The 17,026-nt window shown below is 44.7% G+C and overlaps 1 protein-coding gene and 2 long non-coding RNA genes across 3 annotated transcripts in view; 1 reads left to right on the top strand and 2 right to left on the bottom strand.

Moving 5' to 3' along the window:
* Positions 1-319: 319 nt before the first annotated feature.
* Positions 320-2,865, bottom strand: LOC147647975 (uncharacterized). The gene is made up of 3 exons (XR_015280533.1): positions 2,478-2,865; positions 2,281-2,383; positions 320-670 (listed from the first exon to the last, which is right to left on the bottom strand). It is a non-coding gene; the product is annotated as an uncharacterized LOC147647975 (long non-coding RNA).
* A 7,490-nt stretch (positions 2,866-10,355) lies between these two features.
* The window catches only part of EDIL3 (EGF like and discoidin domains 3), a 231,965-nt gene continuing 225,294 nt past the window's right edge, over positions 10,356-17,026 (top strand). The window contains exon 1 of the mRNA XM_086868065.1: positions 10,356-10,626. Coding sequence (XP_086724191.1) covers positions 10,560-10,626 — 67 coding nt within the window. The 5' untranslated portion in view covers positions 10,356-10,559. The remainder of the gene's footprint in view (positions 10,627-17,026) is intronic.
* Positions 11,781-17,026, bottom strand: part of LOC147647974 (uncharacterized) — a 119,651-nt gene continuing 114,405 nt past the window's right edge. Inside the window, exon 2 of the long non-coding RNA XR_015280531.1 lies at positions 11,781-14,401. This is a non-coding gene — a long non-coding RNA (uncharacterized LOC147647974). The remainder of the gene's footprint in view (positions 14,402-17,026) is intronic.

The following is a 17,026-nucleotide window of genomic DNA, read 5'->3' as shown; positions in this document are numbered from 1 at the left end:
CTCCCCGGGGTCCCAGGACTCTCGGTCACCTCACGGCCACCTCGGCCCCCAGCGGCACCCCCGGCACCCCCAGGCCCTGCTGGCCCTGCCCGTGCCCCTGGGGGAAGAACCTCACTGGGTTTCTCTCCACTCAACTCTCCAGCCTGGCCAGGTCCCTCTGAGTGGCAGCTCAGCCTCTGGGTGGATCAGACATTCCCCCTGTTCTGTATCAGGCACAATCAGATAAACAGGGAAAAAATAAAAACTCTCTAAAGGACTGGTGGGCTGGGAGGCACTTGTTTTATCTCCAGGGCCTTTAGTTGCCAGACGTAGGAATGATATGTGAGTCAACAAATAACATTTGGCATTGAAGCATAAGTCTTCCCTATCCAACTGATGGAACGTGACTTTTCTTCAGGCTTTTTTTTTTTTTTTTATTTCAGATACAGTATTCTTGTATTACTCTGAGGACTGTAAAAGTGAATTAAAACCTTGTCAGTGCTGAAGAAGCTGTTTTGGCACAGAGAAAAATTTGTGTTGTAAATGGGTCATTCTTATTTGCATGCATATGTATGGTAGAAAAGCTGAATTTCAGTTGCCAACTTCTTAAAGTTTAATGATCAAAATTTTGTTGTAAAAAGTATCTTTGGTTGCTCTTGCCGGCTTCTGCCTTTTTTTTCTCCTCTTCCATCTGCATCATGAAAAGAAGGATTTTGAGAATTAATGTTGTTCTTTAGCTGCAGTGCTCAATATTGCCAATTTGATTACCAAAGCTACAAAAGCTTACTATTTAATAGGTTTCATACACCATAACAATACTAGTGAATGAATTTACCAGATTTTCCTAATCTGCAAGATACTGAAATATTTGACTGCTTATAAAAGAAGAAAACAAGGTCCAAACAAAAAAAAACCAAAAAAAACCCAAAAAAACCCTTGAAAAGTAGTAAACTTCCATATTAGAGCCATACATAATTTATAGCTGAATTTTACAGAAGTAATTAATCTTTCCTATTTATCTGACTGGGACCAAAAGACTTTAAAGAAAAAAAACTACGTTTGTGAAAATTAAAATTATTGAGTACGTTTATGAATTAAACATATGCAGAAACATCCTTTATCATAAAGAAAATATTTAAATGGGAAGCTTTTTCATATTGAGAGAAATGTCCAATGAAAATGGCCCTTTTATAGTATTCTTGCTTAAGAGACAGAACTCCCAATTTTAAAAAAATAAAGTTTTTTATGTGACAGAACCACCAATCAGGCAGCAATTCAGGATATGTGAAAGGAATAAATGGACAGAAGAATGTACAGACTTAACAAAAAAGGAAATATATACTTATTAATATATTATTATATTAAATTAACATATACTTATTGATGAATACTTATATACTTCAATGCTATTAGGATTTGTCCACATTATTAAAAACATGTAGCCATAATGCATTGTAAATTTTGTTGAATTATATGCCAGTGTGCCCCATGACAATGGTGTCATAAACATTGTTCTACATTCCTTTACTTAAATACATGCTGGCTCTCTGAGTCTATTTCCATTAGAGGACTACTACTACTACTACTACTACTAATAATAATAATAGTAGTAGTAGTAGTAGTAGTAATAATGCTTTGTTGGTTTTATTCTTGTTGGTGGTGTTTTTTGTGGTGATGATTGTTGTTATTACTGTTGCATTATTGAAATTGATTGCTAAAGCAGTACTACAGCACCCTCCTCCTCCTCCTCCTCCTCCTCCTCCTCCTCCTCCTCCTCCTCCAGGGAGAGAGTTCCTGATTTTGAACCCAGAAAAAAAATAAAATAGGTTATATTGCTGGTTCTCTAGGGCCTGCACAACCCTCTTCTGAGAATACAAATGTCAGTCTGAAGGCTGAAGGAGATTTTAACTCAGACAACACAAGTCATCCTCGAATTTTTCATATTTCCCCAGACCTGCATCCTGCACAATTAACAACACAAAGAGAATTGTGTGTATAAATTTGACTTTGTCACAAAAAGTCATGTTTAATTTTACTTTTTCCCATTCACTTTGTTCTTCCACAGCAGTTTGGGGTTTTGGCTCTAGTCTGAAGCTGTAAATTCCCTGGGGAAGGGGCTGATGCTGCTGCACCCCAGCCTGTTCAGCAGCTGCCTGGAAAAGCTGCTTTGATTGCCAACTGAGATGAAATCAAATGAGACAAAATGAAGATTTCTCAAAATTATAATGAGAACCAGAGGACTCATTGGAAAAGTAGAGTCCCTGAGGGGAAGGAAATAGTCAAGAGATTTAATTGATATACCAGAGAGGCAGATGAAGCAGATGTATTGCTTGAGTTAGAGTGCAGGTCGAAATCTCAGCATCTTGTGTCAAGCAAGTTTTCTGGCTGCTGTACCACTAACAATCTGAAAAGAAAAGAGGATTCTTGTATCTTCTTTAGATGAGTATGCCCTTTTCCATCTTGGGGAAAAATGTTCTGCCAGTCATAAAAAATATTACCTTTCAGAAATGTAACTGGAACTCGCACATCTCTTTCCCTCAACCTTTTTTATTTTTTTTTCCTCTTCTTTTTAAAATTTTTTTCTGGGTATCTGATGAATATCAATTTATAATACACACTTCTAGCTCTTAACCTGAAGAAGGCAAAAACAAGAACAACAAAACCAACCAATTAAAAAAAACCCAACCAACCCAAGGACACTTAAGAATTACTTCCCGTGGCAAAAAAATTTTGTCACACATTGTGGCAGGATGGCTCTGTCAGCTCACTGCAGTGGCATAAAATTATTTCTAAAATCTCTCACATTGTCAAATTCTGACATGAATCATCTACAGACTGTCACAATGGACTACCAGATATCAGAAGAAACCATGCTGGTTACTTGTCTTCTTGATTGATACAGAACTAATAATTGAAATTTTCCATGCATATGCAATGTTGATTTGAAATGCATCCTACCACGAGAGAATAAGAGCCAAAAGCTCTTGGCTCTAATAATATTCTCTGATTTTGAAATCACAAGATCTTTGGTTAAATCTGCAGTTAAATGCCTGAAATGCAGGTGGCACCATGTCCTTAAATACTTTATAGTGACTTAATGGTTCCTCCCCTGAGTTCTAAAATTCTGAATTGTGAATGAGCATAATGAATGTAACTGTGCATTATGAGCACTGAAAGTAAGACAAAGTAATGTCTAAAATTATGTTTCAAACCTTGTTTTCTCCCTCAGAGTAAAATAAATTAACACACAAACACAAAAAGAAAGAAACCCAAACAAAACAAAGAAAACCTGTTATTATTTATTGCAAGGATCTGCAAAAAGCACACAACCTCTGACACTGCAAAAATTCCTTAGAGTTTAAATGGTTGAAGCATATTCTTGCTAACACGAAAATATGTTTTGTAGGTGTCTGAAATGAACTCTTTCACCAAGTTCATTATATGGTGTTCTCCTTGAAAATCTAGTATAAATAGCAGTAGGATAAAGACCTTGGTGCAACACATTTAACTTTGCAAAACAGCAACTTCAGCACTAGAACCAAAACAGCACCTTGGTTGTTACAAATTTAACGCAGCCTCTGAAGAGCTGTGCTTGGAATTTTAGCAGCTTTCCTCTAGCACAGCCCTTGTGTGGTTTGTAGAAATTGTAGAAAATTGTAGCTTGGTTCGGTTGAGTGCTGGCCAAACCAGGGAGCTCAGATTTCTGAGGCTGCAATGAGAGGGAATCCTTCCACCTTCAGCACACCTGGATCACTGGGCTGCACTTCAGAGATGTTCCCTCAAGGATTCAGGGTGCAAGTAGTTCCTGATATTGAGGTGTCAGAGGCAAGAACAGCTTTGCTGGAGATCTCAAAGAGCTGTTGGACTGCTTTCCCTAAGCAGCTGTGTAAATGACTCCAAACTCCCATTAACGATGGTAATTAGGCTCGCTTGTAAAAGGGAGCAGAAACAATCCAGAGAGGGGGGCAGAGTGAGCTGAACCAGTGCAATGCAAACACTGTGCAAGTGGAAAATTAGGAATTGTGGGCTGGTGGAGAGAGACAAACTCGAGAAAGAGAGAAGTGTGTGTAAACTTGGTTTTGTAAAGAACTGAGGGCTTTTTAGTCAGATAGTCTCTCTTACAGTTTTTTTGATTTCCTTTAAGTACACATATTTGCAGCTGAAAGAGGTGTACAGGGCACCAAGGGCATGGGAATGTGATATCCAATGTGCCAATCAGTCTTCCTCACTATGGAGTGGGATAGCATTTTAAAAAACATATAGACACCAAATCTAAGGGGTGAGGCAGGACCCTCACATGGATGCTCTGGGTGCCCATCAGTCTCTCAGAAATGCAGGTACCCTACACTCCTCTGAGTTTTTCTGGGAACAGCCATCTCACAGCATCACCACCAGCTGGGGCAAGGTCCTCAGCAGAAATCTGCTCCCATGCAGAAGACCTCAAACAATCTGGATGGGATCTTGGGCAGGAATTGTTCCCTGGCAGGGTGGGCAGGCCCTGGCACAGGGTGCCCAGAGCAGCTGGGGCTGCCCCTGGATCCCTGGCAGTGCCCAAAGCCAGGCTGGACATTGGGGCTGGCAGCTCCTGGGACACTGGGAGCTGGCCCTGCCGTGCCTGGGGTGGGACTGGGTGACATTAAAAGTCATTTCCAACACAAACTATTTCATGCTACTATGATTCCGAAACCCACTGTCTTCAGCTTCCTGCACCTGTCACTTCACTGGGGCAGAACTTTGACTTTTTTACCTTAACTCTGACTCCTCAGTCAGAGGAGTGGCACTAATCTCTAACTCAGGACTCTCTGATGTCTGTAGAGAGTAGGAGAAGCACGTGCCAGTGGTGCTGAACTGTCTGCAGAGGCACCGAACAGGCACACAGTGCACCAGCACTCAGCTTCCATGTACCTTAGTCCTGCTGAAGGAACCACTATGGATCCCAGTTCTTTTCACAGGCAGGCAAGGAATAATCCCAACTGAAATTAATCAGTCTGTCAGCTTCAGGGGGGTGCAGAAGGCTTTGCAGAGTAAAACATCGGAGTGCCTCATGTCAGGGGTTGTGCTCGAACCTTAGCCTGTGCACTCCTCTCCTGTGTTCTTGTGCACTTCATATGTTTGCATTTTGGGAACATATGCCTTTTTTTTTTTTGTTTGCCTTTGGGAGGAAAAGGATTCATTTTAAAACATAATCAGGCATTTAGACAGGATTCCTTAATACTATCCTCTCTAGGCAATAAAAGCTTGCTTCCAAATCAAAATAAATGTAATCAAACCAAACTATGATACTGATTTTGTTGGTTCCTTTCTATAAATAGTCAAAAAAAAGAAGACGAAGAAAAACATCTGTGCTGCAAAAGTCTGAAATATATATATATATATTATATATATATATATGTATTTTTTTTTTTTGTAATGGAGTTTGAATGTTCCCCTGTGTTGCACAGCTACTTTTCCCCCTTTCCTGTGATGGAGCATTACATGACAATGCTTTTGAACCAGAAAGGTTTGAGGGAAGCAGGATCTTCCACAAAACCCATGTTGATTTAATGGAAAACTTCACATGTTCAAGAAGTGGGGGATCAGGCTGTGCTTGGGAAGAGATAAAAGAGCCAACTGTTCCCTTTTTTTAGAGGCAGTGTCAACCCCAGGAATAATTCCGGCGGCGTTGCTGTGGTGGTGACAGACAGATGTATTATCTCTTCCTGAGTCAAACACACAGAGATGACTTGCAGAATCAGAGCAGCCGGTTATGGTGAACGGCGTCTGACAAATCCCTGAAGAACTAAGTACATATTATTAGGGGGGAAAAAAAAAAGAAAAAAAAAAAAGAAAAGAAGAAAGTTAGTTCTGCTGCGTGCAGCAGAGGCTTTTTATAGCCCTAATTATAACGGAGGTGGTAATATAATCCGTGGCTGTGCCGTCTGAGACTGTCCTGATCTGTGGCTCTAAGGAGGTTCTGATCTGGCAGGTGCTGTGATGGGAGCTGGTGATAAAGCTAATCTCCTCCACAAAGCCGGTAATCCAAGATACCCTAAAGGTGTTATAGGGTAATTGGCAGGTTACACTCTCGTTGACTGGATGGCATCTAAAAGTGGCAAGAGGTTGGCAAACAGGAAGGATCAGCTCTTGCTCTCCTACTGCTGCAGCACGGGTGGGAGTGACTTGGTTCACCTTTTGTGCAGCAAATCTTAGACCTGATGTCACTGCTATTAGCCATTAGCCATTATTCTTCTTTTATGCCAAAATCACCTCCGTGTTATACATTCACACTTGCTGTCACTGTTCCTTTATTGATGGCTCTTTATCTAAGGACAGTGTGGCTGCCTACATTTCTACATATATATATAATTTTATGGCTATAATTTCAATTTCCTTTTCCTGTTTTATGTACCGCAGGACTTCAAAGGGTAATTGGAACATTCAAGGCAATACAGGTAATAATGCAGGAAATGTGAGCTACTAATTAAAGTAAGATGGAGGAAAACAGTGGGGGCATTACAAAACATGGATTAGCTCCTCCCCAGTTGAAAATGTGTTGGTTTTTTTTTTTTCCCCCTTGGAAAGGCAGCAGATGATTTGTTTCTCCACTCTACCCCTTCTACTCCAGAAAGTCTACAGGAATTCTTAGCCTAGGGGAGGGAGGGATGTTGCAGATTTAGGCAGTCTCCACGGTCCCTGTCTGGCAATCCTATTAGTCAGAAAATTCTGACAAACAGAGTTGATCATTAGATGGAAGAACATTAAAAAAATAAATGGATGCAAAAGAGTTCTTGATCCTGAGTGACTGGTAAACAAATAAAATATGTATTTGGGCGTTAGAGTCCAGCTAAGTAAAATTAGGCAGGAATTATCCTGAAGTGTAGGAGCAGTCTGGAAAGTGAAAAGTAGTCTTTGAGGTCTATGGGTGGCAGAAAAAGGAAGATAGAAATATAGAGGATTAATATCTGGCAGTTCTTGAGCCCATTTCTCTCTTAAATTCCAAACCACAAAGCATATCATGAATCCACATGACCGGAGGAAGAGTTTTGCCTTAGGGGTAAATATCAAAATACAGATATAAAAATGTGATTTTATATACTGTGTATATATATTAATGTTGATATAGAAGGTAGAACATCAGCTTGAATTGCAATGGCTTGTGGCATCCCAGTCCCATTGTACCCCTACTTCAGCAAAGTGCCTTCACCACTGGGAAGACAGTAAGGATTTGCAAATATGTAACCCAAAAAAGGAAAAGAGAACCTTCAGGGTGGCCTGAAGGTCCTCAGGTTTCCCACTCAAAACTGATATTTGCATACCCATTGTACTAATAGAGCCAGAAGGCAGGTTTTCCTGCTGTCAACGCAGCAGCTGCTTCAAGAAAGACAAAACATGGCAAAAAATGAATAATTACTGAACCTTGGAGGACACTGAAGGACATCAGGTTAGAATCTTCATGAGAAGGTGAGGTCAGGGACAGGTCATTTTAGGGAGGGAGTGCTAGGAGATGCTGCAACAACCCCAGTGACAGCAGTGTGAGCCCACAGCACAGCAGAAAAGGAACTCTTGGGTAAAACCCAGGCTGGGGCAGTAAACAGCACAGCCTGGCTTCAGAAAATCCATATTAAGAACACCTAGATGCAGGTGATTGCTACCTTTGGGTTGGAAGGAACAGCCTGCACCTTGGAGCCAGCCTCAGAGTGCTGAGCTGGAGTTGTGTTGCCCTGTGCTAAGGGGAGAAACTGGGGTAGAAGGAAGGTGATGGATGAAGGGGCCACCTGCAGCATCCCCCAATCCTTTTGTCATCCCCAAAACACAGGAGAGCAAGAAGGAGGAGGCAGCACAGGAAGAGGGGCCCAGCAGAGTGGGACAGCAAAGAAAGTCTGATTACTCTGAGGTGGGAAGATAGGTATTATTGAATAAAACTTACTGAGAACCTAAAAACAAAAAGGCATTGCACTTTAGGAAAGAACCAGGCAGAAAAGCCTTTTGTTGTTTCATCCCATTTGGCTGAATAAACAATGCCTAGCTTTGAAAAAGCTATTTCTGTGTCATTTTAATCAGCTGCTAGTCACAGGCTCTCAGTGGAAAAAGGCCTCCCAGTACCCACTGTAGTTAGTCCCTTCAGATTTATCCTAATTGGGCAAATAAAGGGGCTGCATTACAGGATTATTCCCTCAAGAAAAATAAAATAAATAAAAAAAAAAAAAACACAGGCAAGGCTGCCACTTGGGGGTGCAGGCATGCTGGGCTGCCACAGCAGCCTCAGTGCAGCTTGCCTTGTAGTTGTGACAGCTGGATTCTTGGTTGTAAAACAGAGATAAGCAGTAAAATTAGCACCGTTGTAGAGAAACGATGCATTAATATCAGAAGCTTTTTTAAGGCTTCCTAAATTTCCAGTATCTCTTTATTGACAGCAAAGCAACCCTCGGGGAGAAAAGAGAAGTGTTTTCTTTGCTGGCAGTAGTTCTTCAGGGAGATCTCTGCCACGGAGACTGATGTGTAAAGTCCAGGTTGCTGTAGAGGTGGTGATGCAATCGCAGAAATACCTGTGCAATTCAGTGAAGGCCTGGCTGTAGCACACCTGAGTGCTGCCAGGTGAGTTGTGCTAGGGCACCTTAGGAGGGCAGGGAAGAGTTTTGCTGGATGCTACCAAACTCCCACGTGTCCAGGGCATTACACTGGATTCTACAGCTCATGACAGCACATCTTTTCTGCTAATGAGCTAAATTAATGTTAGGAGATTGGGTTTTTTCCCTTATCTGTCCTAACCTGCTGGATAACTCTGCACCTCCCCACCACTGCTGGCTGAGGGTCACCAGGAAGCCTTGCCCTGCTGTGATAGGTGAGGTGCACAGCTGATGTGGGCACCACTGGGTTTTATGCAAGCAGAAAGAGCTGTGGGACTGTGGGTGTCAAACGCTGTTTATCAAGGTGCGTCATTTCTGTTAATTTTGTGGCTTAACCAGCGCAAAGAAACCTCGTCCTTTCAAATCGTTGCTGACAATATAAGGTGTTGAAACCAAAACACTTCCAGTGACAAAGAAAAATGTGATTAATTGCCAGCTCAGATCTAAAACCAAACCTTTAGGCAAGCGCTGTCACCCTGTCACTGGCAGGAATTTAATGGCAGACAAAGGGCTTGCAAAATGAAATGCTCTAACTACTGAGAGGTGCCAGCCAAAGTAACCAAGAGATCAGACGACTTAACGGGTCGTTTCCACTCCTAATTTCACGATGTCTCTTCCTGTTGTCATGCAAGCAGCCTGGACTTTTAGTTTGTATCTGCAGAAATGCTTCTCAGCAGCGTAGTGCTGTTCAGTGCATTCTTCTCGCTCGGCAAGTGCATTAAAGCTTAATGTAATATTTATATCTGGTCTTTCACTATGAAGGCATGTAGAGGGGATGCAAATTACAGATATAAAATATCTGGAGAGCCTTTTGACGCCCACTAGGCAATTAGTACTTTTTTCACTCTCGTGGCTTTATATACCCAGGTAGGGAAAAGAGATGAAAATAAAAAAAAAAGTGTGTAGTGGCCTGACGTGAGATCTTCCCAGCCTCTACCTTGGGCTGTTTCTGAAATATCGCCGCATCTTTCATTCTTTCTTTGACTCCCAGTTTCGGGTAGGATGACATCCTACCCGAGGAGGGAGGAAGGGAGGAATCTCTTGGTCTGATGGAAAGTGTCCCTGCCCATGGCAGATTGGGATGTGGTGATCTCTGAGCTCCCTTCCACCCCAAACCATGCCATGATCCTATGATTCCGTGCGAGCTCCCTGTGTGGATGTTCGAGAGGGATTTTAAGCAGAGGCAGCACTTGGCAGAGCGCAGGGCTTTGACAGCACATACAAGACAGAAGTTTGCGGAGGGCAAAATTCCTCCGCGGAGGATAAAACACCTTCGTGTACAGCGTCCGCTCCCTGATAGAGGAGGGCAGGCGCCCACCCAAAACCAAAACTAGCCCAGGACATGCCAGGGGGAGGAACCCCGGCCACGCAGACCTGCGCCCGCCGTCTACACAAACCGGAGCGCTGCGGGAGCATCCCCGGGAGCATCCCCGGGATCAGCCGGGGGCCGCGGGGTCCCGCTTCTGTGCGGGGTCTGCATCCCGCACCCTGCGCATCGCGGGGTCCCGGCTCCGTGCAGGATCTGCATCCCGCACCCTCCGCATCGCGGGGGCGGGCCGCGGGCGGGGAGGGGCCGGGGTGTGTCCAGCGGCACCGCCCCCGGGATCCGCGCGGGGCGGGCAGGGCAGCGGCGGCAGGAGGAGGAGGAAGAGGAAGGCAGAGAGGAGAAAGAGGGGGAGGAGAGGAGGCGGCGGGACACGGCTGGGAGGCGGCGGCCGGGCCATGCTGGAGGCGCGGCGGCACCTGGCGGGCGCGCAGAGCGGGCGGGCGGCGGGACGGGCTCCGCGCCGCGCGTAGGGCGGTGGCAGCGGAGCGGCGGGGGCTGCGCTCGGCCGGGGGACGCTCCACGCCGCGCAGCGCCGGGAGGGACCTGCGCATCCTCGCCGCGCTTCGCATCGCCTCACCGGGCGGAGGCACCGCCGCTCGCATCCCTCGGCTGAGCAGAGCAGGAGCAGGAGGAGGAGGAGGAGGAGGATGAGCCGCACGGTGCTGGCCTGGCTGGCGCTCTGCGGGAGCCTGGCGGCGCCGCGCCCCGCCCGAGGTGAGGGGACGGAGGACGGCGGGGACGGACGGGGGACTTGGGGTCGGGGTCGAGCCGGAGCTCCCGCAAAGTCGGAGTCCAAGTGCGCGGGGGACCGGGGAGGTGGCTCGCAGCAGGGTGCCGCTGTCTGGGCTCTGCTTTTCTCTTCATGGACAAGGAAAGGAAAAAAAAGAAAAATACTTATCTCTTCATTTGAAATAGAAGCGGGCGGACTGTCCATCCTCAGACACGTTCTGTTGTGAAACTATGCTTAATTAGAGGGGAAAGAAATGCCGTGAGAGCTGAAATGTAATCCAGATGAGCGGCTGGGAAGATTTAATATCCGCAGAGCTGTCCCCACCGCTTTTTCCATTCCTGTCCTCACCCCTCCCCAGCCACCAGTCTTCATTGTAATTTGGAGGCTGTTAGCTCCTTGCCGGAGACCTAGCAAACCGCGGAACAGTTTGCGAACACGTTCGGGAGCTTGAGCATCTCGGCAGCAGCAGCAGCAGCAGCTCTTGCCAGGCGACCCTTTCGCTGCCTCCCTCGAATTAGGTCTTCTCCATCCTAAAACACCCCGCAGCGCCTTCTCGGTGTCTCATCCCCTTCCAAAACACAACTAAAAAAAAAAAAAAACCCTACCAAAACACCTTTCCGAAAAAGAAAAAGCCAACCTTACCCCAGAGAGACAACTTTAAATCTCTTGGGAGTTCTCTTTATTATTTATATTCATCAGTTCTTGTAGGATACGGGGGTTTACCCTCCTCGCACTGAAAAGTTGTGTCGCTCGTCGTGCGAGGAGCTGATGGTGGGCACCGTGTGGGCACGGTTCCCCCTCCGCAGAAAGCTCGGGGGGCTTCCCGGGGCGGTGGGCGATCACTCGCTGCCCGTCCCGTCTCGTCCTGCCCATCCCGGCTGTCCCGCCCGGGCACCCTCCGCGCCCCCGGGGGAGGCGCTGGGCTCGGCTCCGGGACCCCCGTGGGTCCCCTTCTCTTGCCCGCAGCCCCCCGAGGACTCTCCTCGTCCTCTGCGAGCTCTGAGTGTCCTCCTGTACCGCGGATGTTCTGTCTGTCTGAGTGATCCCACCCGGCGTGGAGACCTCTCCATCCTCCTGCTTGTTAGAACAACTGTTGTCCTAATGAGTACCAGAATATTCACACTGACTTTTACACCTGTTTCCCTCAATATTAACTTTTTTTTTTATTATTATTTTATTTTTGTTATTTTTTTTTTTTTTAGGTTTCAAAATGAAGCCAGCGTATCAGTAAAAACTGAATATTTTATTAGCCTTAAATTATTCAGCACGGCGGCTTCTCAAAATCCGGTAGCATTCACACAGTTGCAGTGAGCATGTGATAGCTTATGCAATATGTCCTTGTACCTGCAGCTTATTCCCCAAAGTCTGTTTTAAGCAGAAGATAGCTGTATCTGCCACAAACTCTGGACTTGTCATAAGTGCTTTGCACTGAGCTTCTTTGGAACTTCTAATAGCTCACATCTGTGATGTTTTCTCAATAAAGTCAACAGTTTTGCCATGTTTTCAGGTAACTTCAGAACAGAGAGAACTTAATAGGTTTTCTAGCAGAAGTGAAATAGGAAGGAAAAAAAATCCATTTGCTCTGTGATTGCTTAAGCTGTGATTGTTCAGTTAAAGGTTTGTCCTTGGCTCTCGGAAAGAAACAGAAGAAAATTACACTGAGTCTTTTTTTTTTGTGCTGAAACAGAGCAAAATGCTGCTTGACAAGCCTGATATAGCAGGTTAATTTTGGTGGCTGTCATAACATTTACTTTTAATAGATCCTCTCAAAAGTTGCAATGACTCTAAGCACTGTAAGTAACCAAAACTCTTCCAAAAGCAGGTTTTCAACAGTGCAGAACTTGTCTCAACACTACTCACTATGAGTCCATTCCCATAATGGTGTAGAATGAAAATCAGTGGAAGTGTCATCTGTGCAGTGGCTGATTCCCACCTGCCTCTTAGGGTAAATTCCAAGTGCAGAAGAAAGTTAAGTCATATACTTCATTACTGACCTGCATTTCAAGCCTTCTGCTAAAGAAAAAGACCAACTGCTTTTTTTGTTGGAGCTCGGCAAAGTTATGGTGAAGGTCGAAATCCTGTTTATTCATGATGTCTTAAAAGCACTTTTTGCTTTTTGTGTTTGGAACAAATACATAGTATGTCAGCAAGTCTGGGGTGGGGTTCTTTTTGTCTTTTTGCTGTTGCTGTTGGTTTTAGGGGAGAGAGAAGGGCGAGAAAGATAGTAATGGATGAAGAAGTCATCTCAGTGGGAGACAGTCACTTTCTTCTTCCTGGCCAGTCTGAGAAATTTGCAGTCTCATGCACTGTAACAGGAGCTTGATCTTCAGAGATGTGTTTATATGCAAGTAAATGATGAAACCAACCTTCAAGGACTTTCAGCCCTTAGTTTACAATAAAGATGCAGGTGCATTTTTAATAAGCAATGTCCTTTTATACATATTTAAAAACAGCTGTAAGCATTTCCATTTGCTGCTGTTGCTGTTCCTTGGTTGAATTTGAATGCCGGGCACTCTGGTGCTTTTCTCTGTGTGGACAGACAGTAACTACCAGAGTGACTACAGAGACTACAAGAGATTATTTCAGGAGGAAGAAACACAGTGCATCCCACCTGCAGTAATACAGGTTCATGAGTACCGCTGTGGTTTTATTTTCAGGGGTAAATAAGCCAACAGCTTTAAGAGCAGTCAGTGAATATTTGGATCAGAGGAAAGGAAAGCATGATTTAAAAGCAGTGGCTATTTTGGTTCCAAGATACACCTCTGGTCATGGTGTAAGCTGATCAGCAACTGTAATGGGACTGGAGGTGCACAGCAGATCAGTGCATCCCACATCTTCATGATAAACATTTTTGAAACAGGACCTTTTGAAAAATAACCATTTGAGTTGTCTTTATAGTGAAGCTGCTCTCTGGGTTGCATCGTGCTTCTCCTCTTAGCTGTCTGCTGAGTTTTTATGTCTGGTTTGCCCAAAAATGATGCTGACATTTCTGAAAACAGGCAAGTCTAATTCTTTATTTTATCACCATGTCCTGTCAGCCTAAGCGCAAAACTGCAGAACTTTGAAAGAAGTGTTTCAAAGATGTTGCTTTTTCTCCATTACAGTGGGAACCAACCTTCACTCTCCCTGAGGCTTAGAAGTTTCTATAAAGCCCCTTTTTTGCAGCTGGAATCAGCTGCAAGGAGCAAAAGTGCTGAGAAACAAGAGAGGTAAACTGTAGCTTTGTTCTCATGTATCTATACTGAAAGGCTGAAAAGATCACAGAGGCTTTTAAAGACCAAGATTCTTCTGTTTTACCAAATGCCTTTGCATCTTTGGACAGCATCTGCTTCTGTACAAAGTGCTGACAGTGTGACCCTGCATAATGATTTTCACTGTTCTTTTAACAAATTACATTTGTATTCAAATTGATTTTCCATGACTGCTCGTATAGCCTCCAGAAAGCATATAGTGGATACGCTGCTGTATTCTGTACGTGTCTGGTCAGCCTAGGACAAAATTTGATGTCAAGCCATGCATTATTACAACTGGAATTAATTGTTCTGGTAGTATTAGTTGTTTTTTTGGGTTTTTTTCGTGTGCCCAGCCTCCTAATTCACTGCCCTTTATGTCCTTATCCTTTATGTCTCTTTTCAAAGGATATACTTCATACAAGGTTGTGTATCAATGGCAGCATAGCAGAAAGGGTCACTGTCTTATCTTCCCTCCTCCACATTTTTTCAATTACCATCCAGTTGAAAATCAAGGAAATGATCCACTCTGGAAGTTATTTCAAAAGACAGTAACTTTTAATTGAGATTTTTTATGCCTTAAAATAGCTGTTTATGCAGCACATGTCCCTACAACAGCAGTGACAGCCTGATACCCCTTCAGCCTAAGTGGTGATATCTGGGGAAGCTGTATTTAAGAAACTGCAAGAATCAGAGAGAAATCTCTGTTATTCCAAAAATTATCGTGAGTCACATAGGAGTTGGCGTGTTGTTGTTTTCATCTTAGTCTCTTAAACATCTCAAACTTAGGTAAGCTACAGAGCCAGGATTTCTCAAATCCTAAAGGATGGGCAGAACTGTGTTCTGAAAGTGAGATCAGATGTGGTGAAAAAATTCTTCCCTGTGAGGGTGGGCAGGCCCTGGCTCAGGGTGCCCAGAGCAGCTGGGGCTGCCCCTGGATCCCTGGCAGTGCCCAAGGCCAGGCTGGACACTGGGGCTGGCAGCTCCTGGGACACTGGGAGCTGGCCTTGCCATGGCTGGGGTGGCACTGGGTGACCTTTAGGGTCCCTCCCAACACACGCCCTTTATGTGATGCCATGATATTGGGCATTGTAGTAGCATACCTAAAGCCCAGCTTGAGTTTGAATAAATATAGGTTAAACAACAGGCATTAATTTAAGTTTCAGAATGGGTTCACAGTCAAAATACAGTGAAATCTTAGTCAGATGATGTGTTAGAAAATATGAGTCAAAAGTTTCATGTCTAAAGAAGGGTTGTAAGGACATTAACATCTGCAAAATTAAAACCTCTGGAAAATGCTGTTTTGTATTGGAGGACCAAAACACATTTTGCATTTAAAGTTCAGGAGACAACATAGGAGAAATGCAAATTAAGCCTAAATTTGGTGTTTTATGTCAGTCTGAGGACTAATGAGTCTAAGTTTCCTTTTTTACAGGAAACTTGGATCTTATATTTGAGGGAGAACAGCTCACTGAGTGTAGTGACATCATGGTATGGCTGATTTTCTAATGATCCATGTAGGGGGCAGAACAGCTTTTTTGCCATTCCTAATGTAGGAACAGAGCAAGGGTCTGTCCAAACCCAAACCTGCAGCCATGGGTCTGTGTGCTCTGAAGAAAGGGATTGAATGAGCAGGGATCTGGAGGCACAGAAGCTCTACCACACCTCTGTGCTTTGAGGTTTTATCAAATCTCAGTCTTGCTGCTGAGGGAATATACTTAACATACTTGTGGGGTTTTCTATTCATTTGTTTGTGTGGGTTTTTCTTCCCTCTAATCAGCAAGTTGTGTTACCTTTCATCACAGCGGGGGTGTCCTTCTATTTTAAGTTCCGAAAGCTGAGAAATGAAGCATCCCCATGATTATCTAATAAAGTCTCTAGCTAATCCGGCTAATAACTGTATGTGGTGTGTGTGTGTGTGTGGATGCGTTACCCTATGAAACACACATAAAAACATCTTAATTTTACATAATGTATAGCAGCTATATGCAAATATACTGTACTTTGGGTATAATTTGGGTATATGTACACTCCAGAGACCATACGGAGGAATTGCAGACACTTATGTGCCTCACATCTGGTCTGATACTTAGAAGTGTAGGAAATGTTGGATAAGACCAAATCATCCTATGAATTCTTGATGCACAGCTCTGTGTTGGAAGCAGAAATTTGTTATATGCAACAAAAAGCACTGTCTAGGATTTTTTCTTTTTTATTTTTTTTTTAGGTTTTCAATAGTACTCCTCACCCCATGCACCTAAAACTTTTTAATAAGGGGTCATTTGTGGGCAAAAGGGGGTTTTATGACTTGTGTATAAAAGACTTATGTCCATAAGACTTACATATTATGATTTATATATTTACACACACACATGTATATAATATATACATATCTGTCTATCTATCTATATCAATTTTTGGTGAAGTTGTTTGAAAACGGACCAGTAAATACTGACTCAACCACAGAATATACAGACTGGGAAGGGACCCACAGGGATCATCAGTCCAGCCCCTGGCCCTGCACAGACACCCCAAAACCCCACCCTGGCCATCCCTGGAGTGGTGTCCAAGCTCTCCTGGAGCTCCGGCAGCCTCAGGGCTGTGCCCGTTCCCTGGGGAGCCTGGGCAGTGCCAGCACCCTCGGGGGGAAGAACCTTTCCCAAAATCCACCCCAAATCCCTGCCCCGGCTCCAGCCGTTCCCTCAGGCCCTGTCCCTGTCACAGGAGCAGAGATCAGAGCTGCCCTTCCTCTTCCTCCCATGAGGAAGCCGTAGCTGTGCTGAGTCTGCCCTCAGTCTCCTCCAGCTGAACGCACCAAGTGCCCTCAGCTGCTCCTCACGCGGCCCCTCCAGGCCCTTCTCCATCCCCATGGCCCTCCTTTGCACATCTCTGATAGTTTCATGTCATTTTTATTCTGTCAGGCCCAGAACTGCACTCACCATTCCAGGTGAGGCCGCCCCAGCCCAGAGCAGAGCGGGACAATCCCTCCCTGGCTGGGCCGGCCCTGCTGGGCCCGGTGCCCCAGTACAGGGATGTCCCTCCCGGCCCCAGGGCACGGCCACTGACCGGGAGCCCCGGTCCCTTTCCCTGGCTCTGCTTTCCAGCCTTTCGTTCCCCAGTCTGTCCCTACACGTGGGGTTATCCCATCCCAGGG

Source organism: Cyanistes caeruleus, chromosome Z (assembly GCF_971803275.1).
Source record: "Cyanistes caeruleus chromosome Z, bCyaCae1.hap1.1, whole genome shotgun sequence".
In the NCBI taxonomy this organism is placed as follows: Eukaryota; Metazoa; Chordata; class Aves; order Passeriformes; family Paridae; genus Cyanistes; species Cyanistes caeruleus.
This window is presented reverse-complemented; position numbering and strand designations above follow the sequence as displayed.